A 14,871-nucleotide genomic window follows, 5' to 3' on the forward strand; every position below is an offset into this window, starting at 1 on the left:
GTATTTAAACAATTTTAATTTTTTGTAAGAATCATATCGAATTAATAATTATAAGAATATTATCATTAATACTATTAATAGGTTACTTTAGTTTTTAGGAATATCTAAAGAACAAGGAGACGGAGGAAAAAGAGAAATAACAAGAGAACAAAAAGCATATTTGGTATTTTCCATCCAAAAGATCCATCACTGACCTAAACACATGATATAATTATATTGACAAGGTAATCTTAAGAAATTATATACAAAGTTATTATATATTCAGTAAGTGCAATATCACAAATACGAAAGACAATAAAGTAAGAGGCAAAGCAAATTAAAGGGTAAGCAGAATAACTAAAAATTTTGAAATTAACGAATCATGACTTTGCGGACTATTGATGGGATCGAAAATAAAAAATTATGTCTTATTATGGTGACGAAAAATGAAAGAGATAGACGTTTTTTGACTCAAAAATTAATTAGATATATGGGTTGGCTAGCAATAAAATGTAAAGTTTTTAAAGACAAAGACAATACAGGCTGTTCCATAGATATTAATGATGTTATAACAAATATTTGTGAATGGTTTAGAGAAGAACATAGTATTATAGCTATTTTAAATATATATGATATCAACCTGTGCAATGGATCACAGTATGATCAAACATTTAAAAAACATCATATTGATACTTTGTTTATTGAATATATTGGAGATGATTTGAATTCTATTAATTGTAATGCTATAAATAATACATATATAAAAAGAGTTGGTGATACTTCTGATGACATTATTAGTAACAGTAAAATTTTAAATGGTCAATTAAGTTATGTTATTTTAAGAAAAGAGTCAAAGGATACCCTAATTAATAAAGTTGATAATTATTTACAAACAAGAGTAATTTTTTATATTCTTAATATTAATATGGAAAATAAATCAATCTGGTTGTCAAGACATGGAGAATCAATGTACAATTTAGAAGAGAAAATTGGTGGTGATTCGTCTCTATCACCCAGAGGTCATAAATATGCACAGTTATTACCTAATTTGATCAAGTGTCAGGTTGGTGACTTACCACTAGTAGTATGGACTTCCACCTTAAGAAGAACACAAGAAACTGCAAGATTTTTACCTTATAAGAAATTGGCTTGGAAGGCTCTTGATGAATTAGATGCTGGTGTATGTGACGGCATGACATATAAAGAAATTGAGCAAGTATACCCTGAGGATTTTAAAGCTAGAGATGAGGATAAATATCAATACAGGTATCGTGGTGGGGAATCATATGCTGATGTAGTTAATAGAATAGAGCCTGTTATTATGGAATTGGAACGTCAAGATAATGTCTTGATTATCACACATCAAGCAGTGTTAAGGTGTATTTATGCTTACTTTATGAATGTTCCACAAGGCGAATCACCGTGGATGACTATTCCTTTGCACACATTGATAAAATTAACACCTACAATAGACGGTGTGAAAGTAACGAGATTTAAGACTGATATACCGGCTGTAAGTACGTATAAGGAAAAGGGATCAAGTGATATAACAGATATGCCATCTACTTTATCATCTAAATATGCTAATATTTTAGAGGAAGTTTCTGATATACAAAATATATAATAAGTTATATCAGAGAAAAAAATAATCATAATTAAATGAATTTAATGAGTCTTCTAATAAAACAATTCATTGAAGTTGCATGAATAAGATATATATATATATCTACATCTAATGATAATTATATTTAATCATTTTTTAATATTGAAACTTTTTTGAATGGATTTTGATTAGTATGTAACTGAATTTTTTGTAGTTACCTGAAATAACGAAAAAGCATATGGTTTTTTACTTTTCAATTTGAGTAAGTGTTGTTTTACGTTATTGTTAATTGAAAAATGATAATATTTTCTTTGAAGAATTATTCTTTTTCATGAAAAATGTATAGAACTTTTTTTTTTGGATAGAAATAATTAGATAGAGTCTGGCTTTGTTTCTATTATTTTGAGTTTAAAAAATATAGTATACAAATTCATCTCTTCGAGATTGATTAGGGAGCTACTTTTTTGTTTATTTTATTGTAACATCTTCGAAATTTGTTTAAATAAGATTAGAAATATATGTATGTGATAATCTAAATTTTTCATATCAAATGAATGAAAAATTTTATAACAGTTTATGAAAGAGGGGTTAAAATAATATGTAGTGCAGTATATAATAGTTATATTTGTATACTAAGTATGTAGAACAAAAGAAGACAAGCAATACAATACAATTTATAGTACTATTGATATACTACTATAAATAGTTGAAAACTTATAATACCATCAATATCCTATTGTAATTTATATTATCATATTATAATAATCTAAAATAAATGTTAATAGAGTTCTTGATACTGAGGCCTTGCGTTAACAAAACCTATATTTTTGTTAATAATTGATATATAAATAATTAAAAATACTAACTATTAATAATCCAAAGTTGTTCTTTTTTATATTTGTTTATTTTTCAACTTCTCCCAGCTTTCAATGGCACAGAAAGAAACTAAATATAAAAATATTTTTTCCAATAATAATAAAAAATTGTGTAACAGAGAACAAATTTAACTAAAAACATAAACAAAGTCAAACTTATTCAAAATTTCCAAATTACTTTCTAATACTTGTAAGGTATAACAAAGAAAATATATATAATGGCAAAATAAAAATAACAATTTATATAAAAATCAATGATCATATTTTGTTATAGTTAATTGGTATTTAGAAATACTATATGCTAAGCATACAGAATAAAGCTCAACAAACTACCTAATACCTATAAATTAGAGATACATAATAAAAGGTATTTTGTGGGATAACAAACAACCCATTATAAAATTTGTAATAAATTAATTCTGTGCTCCCCATCTAATACAACTTACTATTTGAACAAAAATATACTAAATAAGTTTATCAACAGAAACTTGGTATAGAAAAAATAATAATTTAGCAACATTAAATATTTTACTTATTTTATCTTTTATGATATTTTATTACTTTATTAGATATATATTTTATACTTCAGTACCTGAAGAACACCATAATAAAAAAAAGTTTTTATATTTCATTAAAATATACACTTCTAACAATAATATATTAAAAATATGTGTTTTCCATAACAATATAGGCATTTGTTTCTGTCAGTTTTAAATTTTTTTACTTTTGTCAATATATTGTGCAATATACTAGTTATTTATCTGGAAATTTTTTTAGATAACTGAGATCCATGCATCCACAGTTAAACGAATGAGTAATCAGGATCTATACCATCAAATATTAGAAATTACATAATACAATACTACAAACACCTCTTTCACCTTACTTTATTCCATCAGGAAGAAGTGGCACATTTCCAGGCAAACAAACCATATTAAAAAAAAGAGTACCCTGTTTTTATACTAAAATATTTCTCCGTAATATAAAAAGGGTGAACCTGTATATAAAGTTTAATCGACCTCTGTTAGTAAAGACTTACCGAATTTTTACAAGAAACAATACACAAAAACTTACCAATGTTTTGTAAAAATGCTTCTTAAGCAACAACTAACCTAACAGCTATCTAAATCTTTTTGATACAGATCGTCTAAAAAACAAAAATTATTCTGCCTTAAGCATACGAATATTCTATAAACTCAATTATTAAATATAAATATATATATATATATCTTTTTTTATTGGGGTAATGTGGTTATGTAAACCAAGCACAATTCTTCATAACAGATAAACAAAGCAATCTTCTTTAAGAGCAATTAATTACAGCATAGCTTAATCAATATTGAAGGCTAAAATATGCTGTTTAGATTTCCTAAATCAAAATCATCACAAACCACAAATTAAAAATCAAAATCTTTTCTAAAAAAATAAGAATATATTTTAGTTTCCTTTTTAGGATATACTTCGTAGCGTCTTTTTTTTTTTTTATTTTTAACCCTGAATTTTTCTTGGGGCAAAAAAACGTGGCGTTTTCTAAGAATGCTGGCACTAATGATCAGGTCTACCCCTGTCTTTGCACATACATCATGAAGTCTAGCATCTATACAAGTAGTTGCCTGTAAAACCTGGGCGCGGAATAAAAAACAAACAGATTAAACTCCCCTTGGGAAAGAGAGGGGAAGTACACAATCTGCCCATGGTAATGTTTTCACAATATAACCAGAGGAAAACTCTGGTTGGAGGCTTTTAGTAGTTCAGTCATTGAATTTGGATATAGAGCTACAAAATCTACCAAACTATCTAGTTATTGTTTTCTATTGAAGTTTCCTTCAGGATAATAGAAGCTCGTATCAATTTTATGAGAGAAAGCCAAGAATTAGTTGTTCTTAGGATAAAATGTCCTTAACAAATTCTCAAAATTTAAAAGACTAAACACAATTATTTTTTAGAAAAATTGCAATTTCCGCGGTACATAGTAACAACCTCTCTTCTATTACATAAATAAGTTGTAAGAGGGAAAACGTATTTTATCCAATCTTGGCAATTGTTAACTGCAGATGTTTGGGTATTGTTTCTTAAAAACAATAAACATGGAGTTCACAATATATTCGGTACATCAAATAAGAAAACTTATTTATGCGCAAGTTTCCAGATTAACAAATAAAGTAAGTCTTTTGTATTTTAGTATTTTGTTTTCAAGATTTCTCCGCTCCATAGAAAAAACGGAGATTACCCCTGGAATAAATTTATGAGGGATATTAAATCCGATTGTTTTGAAAATGGACATTTCAAATAAATAGCTATAAAAAGTTAAATAATAAACCTTTTCAAAATATTTTTTAAATATTTACAAAATTAGCACATGTGGACAAATATAACATCCTCATATTTTATAATTTCCACTTTTGTATATTGTAAAACTATGAGAGAAATAATGTCACTCTCATAACAATAGGTCTATGTATTAAAGCAAAAAAAAAACCAAATTAATTATTTTCCAAAAATTCTATCATTATTCACTTGAGTTAAATAACACAAATAAACCATTAGGATAATGGATTTCACCAATTCCGCCTTACATCCTTTTTTCTTTTAAGACATTTAATTAGTTATTTTATCGGCGTTAATAAATTATTAAATCTAAAGTTCTTGTCCTTTGAGCGACTTTTTTAACTCTATTTTCTTGAAGAAAAATAGACAGCGGCCGTTATGTATTGACTATCAACTAGTTCTAATTAGACATAAGCGTTTGGGTCTTTAGCTAATGCATGTATCCTGGTCGGAAAATAAGATCTATGTTGAATTATCCTTTTTAAAACTTTCCACGCAGTTTTCTTCATATCTGCCACAAAACAACTTTAACACTTAAAAAATAACAGATTAAGATGAACAACACAGAGTGATCAAACTAAAGGTTCTGACAATTGAATTGTTCATGTTAGTTGCTTAAGACTTTAATAATCTAAAAAAACAATTAACTATAGCCAACTAAAGATAAGTAGACCTAAAACAGAATATTATCTAGTTTTATAACAGAACCAAACTAATTAGAGTAAATGAACATATATAAATACACATATACAATATTTGATTTTTTTTTTTCTACATAATAAAATATATGAGATAGGTACATCTTGATTTGTTTACCTTATTGAGTTTGATTATGGGGGGGGGAAATCATTAGAATACAAAGGTATTCAACCAAATATCCCTTAATATAAGTTTTTTCCTTTCCTTCCTTTCTTTCTTTAATCGAATACAGTATAACTTGTTAACATATAAATCATTGAATATACCCTCTTAAGTAAAGTAGTAGTCTATATTAGTATATTTTCTTCTTTCATATTCTTTCTCTTATAACTCTAATTTATAATTGATATTTTTAAAGATTTCTTTGGTATTTCAACCAAAAGATAGATACGTCCCTGCCAAAAATTCATAAAAAGATAAGGCTGAGACGTTACTAAGGTTATCAGTGATAATCGAATAATAATATTATTAAAAAAAACTAAAATTCTTCAAACTCTTCTGTATATAACTTTAAATGTATAATATAGAAACGCCCATAATAAGTTTATTTGAAAAATAAAACAACTTAACAAGAAATATTAATATCTGAAAAAAGATCTAGTGGAATCTCAAAAAAACAAAAAAAAACGAAAATAAAATATTTACTTGCACTATGTAACAACCGACACTTTTTCACATTTTAACCACATTGTATCCTAAATTATAGTGACCTTCTTAACATTTTTGAAATAAGACAAAGAATATTTGAAAAAGTAAATATAAATCATATTTTTAGATTTCATTATAAAGTTTTTCACAAACTAGGCAAGGGCAAAACTTTATGTTTTTCCTTTTAGAGTAAGGCTTTTAAAATAAAAACCCCAACGCTATTTGATGTGTCGTTACAAAAATGTGTCCATAAGGAAAAGTTTTTAAAAATTTACTGCAACCCCTACTGTAAAGTAGCACATAAGTAACTTTTTTTAAACTGAACCCTACTAATACCAGTTTTGAATAAAACAGTGTAGTCTAGAAATATCCACATAAACAACACTAAATATACAAAGACAGACAATCATAAAACAACTGTTAACTGGACTTCAACAAGTATACATAAATCTTTATTATTGGTTTATTAAAGATGAATATATATATATATATATATATATACCGATCACACTTACGTATTGTCTGAATGCTTCTCTCTTTTCATTCACTCGCCAAATGCCCACTTTCAACTAGACTTTAAGAAAAAAACCTAAATTTAAAAGTGATAAGATAATTTTCCAAAATGAATTTCTCATAAACTCATAAAAAAAAAAATTAGAATTTAAAGTAGAGTTGTTATTTGAGTTATCTTATTATATTTATTCTGTCTGAGTTATTTCTGAAATCCATGTAAATTGACCAATTCCAAAGTGTCTTATAAAAACTCCAACTCCAAGTAACTATGACCATAGGGAACATACAGAATATTGCCCTAAACCCGATCTCTTTTGTATCGGTGCCATATGTGTGACCCTTTTCAATCTGTAAAATTCTTACCCCTAGGTTTTTTTCAGATAGCCGTCACTTTTCGAAACTTCTTTCCGTAGAATTGGAATATCGGACAACCCTAGAATAGAATAATTCCGCTCCGGTATTTGAAAATCGAAAAATTAATGCAATCTGAATCGAATTCGTTTAATGGAATAAGAAAAAAAAAAAAAAGAAAAAGAAAAAAATTTTAGACTTTTAGAAATCCTAAAATTTTGCAAGTAATGTTTTTTTTTTGGACAAAAAGAAATTCCTATTTTTTCAAGAGGAAAACATACATTCTATCATTATTTTTATAACGTATGACACCATCAATCTTGCATACTCCCTAGTAATACAGACGAATCTATTATATTCTACATTGTTTTTTTGCATTAAAACTTTTACTTGGCTAGGTTGTTAAAATCTTTAACATTTCTATTACTAAGTGAAATGTCCTCAAATTGGAGAAAAATTTAACAGCCTATATCCTATTATGAAACTACAACTTTATGTGTGATTTCTCAAAGGGAGAAAAAAATTCCAACAGCCTATATCATATTATGGACTAAACTTCATGTGTGGTTTCTCAAATATAAAAAGATGTTGGATCCAATCTGTTGATTTTTGGGTATAATCCTATCTTCCGCCCTAAGATTTTCAGTAGAACTAACTTTTCTCCAAAATATAAAGAACAAATATTAGATGAAAAAAAAATAATTCACTAGATAAATTATAACATAGCTATATATTAGTTCCAACATTAAGATTTTTTTTGTTTAACGGTCACAACGTCTTCACACATTTTACTAAGCATAATCATATATTTTCATTCTTAATAATACATTATGTTATTGTATTATAAGAACCTTATTACCTTACTATTAGGGTTACACACATATTTACAACTTGCTACTGCGGCCTATGCACCAGCAGCATGCTCAGTTCCAAACAATGGTACTGTTGGAGCTACCGTTAGATATTTTCAATACCCTATACATGATACTTGGAGTTATAGAGAATCATGGTTTTTGGAAGGTGGCTGCCACCACTACCGAAACAACAACAACAATGCTCAATTCTTATAATGAAGAAGTGGTAGTCATTTACCATGAGGATATTCCAGCTCCAACGACTATTACTTCATTCATTCCAGGTCTAGTAGCTTCTGCTTCTGCTCAATCCACCTCCACATCATACACTACTAATTCAGATGGTAGCAGCAGTCCAGTTGACATTGTTGTTGTAGCTACTCCAGTACACAGCACTATCACAGCATACAGTGCTGGAATGGTTGGATCAGCCTCTGCTCTTTCCACATATATTTCCTATACTACCGACTCCAATGGCAGCAGTAGTGCAGTTGGGGTTGTTGTTGTTGAAACTCCAAAACCAAGTGCTATTACTTCATTCATTCCAGGTCTAGTAGCTTCTGCTTCTGCTCAATCCACCTCCACATCATACACCACTGACTCCAATGGTAGCAGCAGTCCAGTTGACATTGTTGTTGTAGCTACTCCAGTACACAGCACTATCACAGCATACAGTGCTGGAATGGTTGGATCAGCCTCTGCTCTTTCTTCATACATCTCATATATTACCGACTCCAATGGCAGCAGTAGTGCAGTTGGGGTTGTTGTTGTTGAAACTCCAAAACCAAGTGCTATTACTTCATTTATTCCAGGTCTAGTAGCTTCTGCTTCTGCTCAATCCACCTCCACATCATACACCACTGACTCCAATGGTAGCAGCAGTCCAGTTGACATTGTTGTTGTAGCTACTCCAACAATCGCACGTACAAGCCTAGGATATTACTATTGGAATTTATCAGTAGTTTCTACGAAATTCTCTGGAGCATATACTGGGATTTCAAAATTTTCGAAGGAGAACATTGCAAGGACAAGAAATGTAGAAGCATCTAATGCTAATATTTGGAACACTATGAAAATTGAATCATCTTTCTCTTCTGCACTTTCTGACAGGTCAAGGTCTTTTAACGAGAACACTGCAACTACAAGAAATATAGAAACTTCTGATGTTAACAGTTGGGGTACTATGAAGAGTGAATCATCGTCCAAAAGAAACGGTTTTGAAGGTCAAACAAGTTCTTCAACTGAGGCAATCATAAATACTCCAAAGATTACTGTAACTCAAGAGCCATTACAGGTATATTCCCAGACTGCAAAACCAAGCGATAGATCCAGTACAATAACATTATCACATTATGAAACTCCAGGTTCATCTACTTCAATTATTATGAATAGTCAACAAATTACTGTTGCACAAGAGCCACTACACGCATCTTCCCAAACCACAGAGTCGAGTGGCAGATCGAGCACAGTAACATTATTGCAATACGAAGCTTCTGCTCCTAATATCGTGGTTAAATGGTCAAGTTTTGCTTTGGCACTTTTCTCTGTGCTTCCATTCATATTTTGATAATTTTTTCAAATAAAACAATATATATAGGTAAATACATATATATCAGTCTCGTATATCATAATATTTACTTATACCCCATTTTCCACTCGTATAATATATATTTTTATATATATATTAATTTGGTGGTAATTTTTTTTTTAGAAAACAACGACCAGGTTTATTGTATGGGTACTAAAGTTTGATCTGTTGTTACATAACAATCTTTATTGCTCTTAAATAATGATCTGCCTAAAAAAAAAGGATTATAATATAAGAATATAAAGTTTGAGAGTCAACAAATGATAAAAATTGCTGTAGAAGAAAACCAAAAGTACAAAGGATCAATCTACATATATTTTTAATCAACTAAAAATATGTTTACCTTTACTTTTGTCAAGCGATGAGTAAAAAATGTTTTCTATCTGCAGACTCCATAAAAACTCATAGTAAAGTTTTTTTTAAAACCAACCTCATTTCCTTATTTCTTTACGTTTCTCAACTACTAACTCCATCATTTACTTATAAGAAAATAAAAATAATTGATATAAAGTTGAAAAAATTAATTCTAAGACATGGCTGAAGATAAAAGATGTCATCGTAATTTTCATCCAAAATCATCCATTTTCTTCTTTATTCTTTTTATATACCAAAAAAACTGAAAAAAAAACTCAACAAGTCAGAGTTTTCTCGTAAGTTAAACACCCATATATTTACTTTAAATCAGTAATAATTTTGACTAACATGACTACACCACAAAAATATAATGTCAGATTATTGATTCCACAATGCAGGGATTATGTAGTTACGACGACCATAGTCTGGGCATTTTGATTAAGTAAGAAAAAGTATCTATTTAGGTTAAAATTATTCTTCAATTATGTTGGAATGCGATTGGAGACACCATTGATAATCTAAATTCTTCGCACTAAATGGTTGGAAAATTATAAAAGCTTATGTAAAAAAGAACTCCGAAATAAAATAAGTACCACTGTATCTTACTATATCTTATTTACTAGTTATGGAGAACAAAAAAACCAAGGAATATAAAGTAGGAAAAGACAAAAAACAATGCAACTAAAGCACGCAGAAAGAATAGAAGTGACTACAATAACAAAAATTAAAAATTTGCTTAAATAGAGAGTATATTCTGTTTATCACACCGTACTCCTAGAATTCAATAACTAGTTAATATCATTTGAACTTGGTTAAGTAAGTAGATTTTTTTGACAAACAGTTCTTGACAACGCTATCAATAAATATTCTGTTCTAGAATTTATGTTATGAGACAGGAGCCTTCTTTCTTTTTATTTTTTATTTTTTGTTTTTTGTTTCTATCTTTTTTCTCCTTTCCTTTTCTTTGTTTACAGAATAAAAATGAATTTGACCATGACACGAAAAAAAGAAATGACACGACACGAAAAAAAGAAATGACACGACACGAAATCGAACTTTCTTCTGCTTTCCGATTTAAAAATAGACCGAACGATGAAAGACAACTATTTTTTGTGTGGCTTTGAAACATTTTCTTGGCATAGTGTGTTCAAAAGTGTATTTTACATCTGAATAGAATGAGAACAGTAGGTCATCAGTGTATTTACATACAGAATGCATTGTATCTTTTTTACTTTTTTTGCTAACATAGTCTTCAATACACATGATCCAAAAACCATCGTAGTATTTTAATATAGCTCTTCTTTTTTCAAGAACGTAATATTTTGATACAAAAATAAACAAAAAAAAAAAGGAAAACTACAAAAGCAAAAATAAAACGGAAACGAGAGAAGGGAAATGACGCGTATCTAATTTGGAAAAATAAACAAACATCGGATACGAAAAAAAACAATTCAGATACATTTTTGATGTAAACAAATAAGTAAGCTTTATTGACGTTACCTCGAGAAAAATAATAATATTATATGGTTAATGGTGTCCAGGATCCACAAATACTAACAAAACTATTAATAAGTTTATTATTGATATCCACATTACGTTTTCGAATGTTTGTTTATATCATAATAATACGTACCCCCTCTTCCTCTATACTTTTTTTTTTTTGAAAATATTTACGCAACTTATTGAAACTTTGTTTGTCATTCAGTTTTTTTCATTTACAGAACTGTTTATATAATACTGAGAATCAATCTTTGAAATTTGGTTTACTAGAACATATATATAGGAGTCAAATCTTAAACAAGTTTTTTCCCTCACCTTCTTCTTCACTCTTTTTTTCCTTTGTTACTTCAAATCAATGTTTAATCCTTTCTTTGCTACGTGATCACTAACAACCCAACTGTACAGAGTTCCCAAATATTCCAACTACATACTTTCGCTAAATTATTCTTTCTCCTATAGATCCAAACAAACTCGTATATACACATATATATTAGTGAAAAATGCAATTCAAAAATCTTTCTTTAGCTACCCTTGCCATCGCTACTGCTGTTTCTGCTGAAGGTTACACCCCAGGTAACGTCTGGTCCACTTTGACTCCATCAGGTACTTATGAATGTGGTATCGTTCACGCTACTACCACTTTCGGTATTGCTGTTCAAACTATAGCCTCTACCAACAAGAGAGATATTGTCTCCCAAATTGGTGATGGTCAAATTCAAGCTCCTGTTTTATCTACAACCGCTGCTTCTTCTTCTTCTTCTGACGTTACCACTACCATCACTAAGGCCATTACCACTACATTAAAACCATCTTCTTCTAAATCCTCTTCCACTTCTTCCTCTAAGACATCTTCAGTCTGTAATGCCTCTGCCACCATTGCTCCAAAGCAAACTGCCTGCAAGAATAAAGGTACTCTACAATTAACTTTGAAGGATGGTATATTGACTGACAGCAAGGGCAGAATCGGTTCTATTGTTGCCAATAGACAATTCCAATTCGATGGTCCACCACCACAAGCTGGTGCCATCTACGCTGCTGGTTGGTCTATCACACCAGAAGGTAACTTAGCTTTAGGTGACAAAGATGTTTTCTACCAATGTTTATCCGGTGATTTCTACAACTTATACGATGAACATATTGCCGAACAATGCTCCCCAATCCACTTAGAAGTTGTTGAATTAGTTGACTGTTAAAGTCAATCGCAAAATTAAGAATATTTTCTGTTAAAAGATATTATTTTCTTTATTTTTAATTTCATTTTTCTTATTTAATAACCTAACTAACTATTCTTTTCTTTTAATTATGCAAAACCAGATAAACACTACCTCTTTACTGTTGTTAGTTTGTACTATTCCCTTGTATGCGTTCGTAAATAGATAGACTCTTCCCTCATCGCATATATACACGTATACATGTATGTAACTTAGTGATACCCTTCAAAACAAACTTCTATCTTATTTATAGTGATTGATATATATATATGTATGTATATATAAACATAACATACATCACTATACAAAGTCTTTAAAAAAATAATTGGAATAAATAAAAAAAGAATAAATAAAAGAAAAGCCATTTTCAATTTTTCGAACAAAAATAGCATGCAAGAACTGAAATTAAAATGATTATCACGATCACTTTTATCGCGAAATAATCACTCTTCCATGTAAGAAAAAACTGGAACTATAAACAACATAATGCAAAAGGAACGGATGCAATAAAGGGGCTAAAAGCGAAACAAAAAAAGACCCATGCAGAATATATCATAGAGAGTGGTTTTGGAATATCTAATCAATTATGAAAAAAAGTTAAAGTCACCCAAAGATGCTTCCTTAACAGGATACTAAATCAACAGCTTGTAAGTAAACTGGAGAACATTGTTCGGCAATATGTTCGTCGTATAAGTTGTAGAAGTCTCCAGATAGACATTGGTAGAAGACATCATTGTTACCTAAAGCTAAGTTACCTTCTGGTGTGATAGACCAACCAGCAGCGTAGATGGCACCAGCTTGTGGTGGTGGACCATCGAATTGGAATTGTCTGTTGGCAACAATAGAACCGATTCTACCTCTGCTATCGGTTAGTATACCATCCTTTAAGGTCATAGATAATGTACCATCGACCTTACAGGAAACGGCTGTGACAGGATCAGTAGATTTGCCACTAGTGACTTGACCGTCACCGATTTGAGCAGCAGCAGACTTAGTAGCAGCTTGAACTTGACCGTCACCAATTTGGGAAGCAGCAGCCTTGGTGGTTTTGGCAGCTTGGATTTGACCATCACCAATTTGGGAAACAGCAGCCTTAGTAGTCTTAGCAGCTTGAATTTGACCGTCACCTATTTGAGAAACGGCAGCCATAGTAGTCTTAGCAGCTTGGATTTGACCATCGCCTATTTGAGAAACAGCAGCCATAGTAGTCTTAGCAGCTTGGATTTGACCATCGCCTATTTGAGAAACAGCAGCCATAGTAGTCTTAGCAGCTTGGATTTGACCATCGCCTATTTGAGAAACGGCAGCCATAGTAGTCTTAGCAGCTTGGATTTGACCATCGCCTATTTGAGAAACAACAGCCTTAGTAGTCTTAGCAGCTTGGATTTGACCGTCACCAATTTGGGAGACAGCAGCCTTAGTAGTCTTAGCAGCTTGGATTTGGCCATCACCAATTTGGGAAACTACATCTCTCTTAGCAACTGAAGATGTGGCCTTGGCTGCAGAAGTGGAGATCCTAACGACGGCAATACCGAAGGTAGAGGTGTAGTCAGTCAAACCGCCACTGTAAGTGCCAGATGGGGTTAAAGTGGACCATGGTTCAGTTGGGACGTAAGCAGCCATGGCAGAAGTAGCCAAGGCAGCAGTAGCTAAAGTTTTTTTGTATTGCATTATTAATATTTTAAATGAAATTAATATGTATTAATCTAAACAGTGTTGTTTCCTTAAAAAAAGGTATGAATTTGAATAATTGATTTTCTTTTTTTTTTTTCGAATAGTATCGATTTTTCCTATATTACTTTTTACTGGGTAAATTGCATCCAATACGACAAGTAAAAGGTTAACGGAACGACAAACTAGACGAAAGAACACTTTCTAACCAATTTTGCCAGTTTATATATTAACAAAAAAAGTTGAAGAAAGGAAAAAGAAAGCTTTTTGCTTATACATACATACTATATGTAATATGAACTTACGAATCATCTACTTCTAATTATAACAGTTTACTATTTAAGGTAACATCTCTCATAATTAACGTCTATAACAGGTATGAAAGTGCAATCTGTAGAACATTTCCAGCCTAGGCAAAACGAACTCCTGGAAAGACTCTGTTCAGCGGTATGACGACATCTGTATTCTCCCCTCGAGGGGGAAGAAAAACACAATAGCACAAAGTGATATATCTCCTCATCTGGAAATATTTGTCCAACCCACAGGCCCATATTATTTCCTTATTCGGTAATTTTTGGCTGTCTTAAAGATCCCGAAAAGGGGAAAAAAATATTTCAAGAGCTAAATTTAGAAGTCGTTTTTTTTTTTCATAAGCAAGACACAAAAAAAAAACGAAAAAAAAAATGAAAAAAAAAAC

General features: G+C 30.4%; 4 protein-coding genes across 4 annotated transcripts; 3 read left to right on the forward strand and 1 right to left on the reverse strand.

Moving 5' to 3' along the window:
• Positions 1–361: 361 nt before the first annotated feature.
• Positions 362–1,603, forward strand: FBP26 (fructose-2,6-bisphosphatase; the record flags this gene model as incomplete). The annotated part of the gene is made up of 1 exon (XM_064860939.1): positions 362–1,603. The coding sequence occupies one exon, from the start codon at positions 362–364 to the stop codon at positions 1,601–1,603; it is 1,242 nt and encodes a 413-aa protein (XP_064717956.1).
• Positions 1,604–7,902: 6,299 nt separating this feature from the next.
• Positions 7,903–9,417, forward strand: PWA37_004452 (uncharacterized protein; the record flags this gene model as incomplete). The annotated part of the gene is made up of 1 exon (XM_064860940.1): positions 7,903–9,417. One exon carries the CDS (start codon positions 7,903–7,905, stop codon positions 9,415–9,417), a length of 1,515 nt encoding a protein of 504 aa, XP_064717957.1.
• Positions 9,418–11,792: 2,375 nt separating this feature from the next.
• PWA37_004453 (uncharacterized protein) lies at positions 11,793–12,485 on the forward strand (the record flags this gene model as incomplete). The annotated part of the gene is made up of 1 exon (XM_064860941.1): positions 11,793–12,485. One exon carries the CDS (start codon positions 11,793–11,795, stop codon positions 12,483–12,485), a length of 693 nt encoding a protein of 230 aa, XP_064717958.1.
• Positions 12,486–13,124: 639 nt separating this feature from the next.
• On the reverse strand, positions 13,125–14,174 carry PWA37_004454 (uncharacterized protein; the record flags this gene model as incomplete). The annotated part of the gene is made up of 1 exon (XM_064860942.1): positions 13,125–14,174. One exon carries the CDS (start codon positions 14,172–14,174, stop codon positions 13,125–13,127), a length of 1,050 nt encoding a protein of 349 aa, XP_064717959.1.
• Between the last annotated feature and the right edge of the window lie 697 nt (positions 14,175–14,871).

This window comes from Arxiozyma heterogenica (genome assembly GCF_036370985.1).
Source record: "Arxiozyma heterogenica strain weizmannii chromosome Unknown scaffold_5, whole genome shotgun sequence".
Lineage (NCBI taxonomy): Eukaryota > Fungi > Ascomycota > Saccharomycetes > Saccharomycetales > Saccharomycetaceae > Arxiozyma > Arxiozyma heterogenica.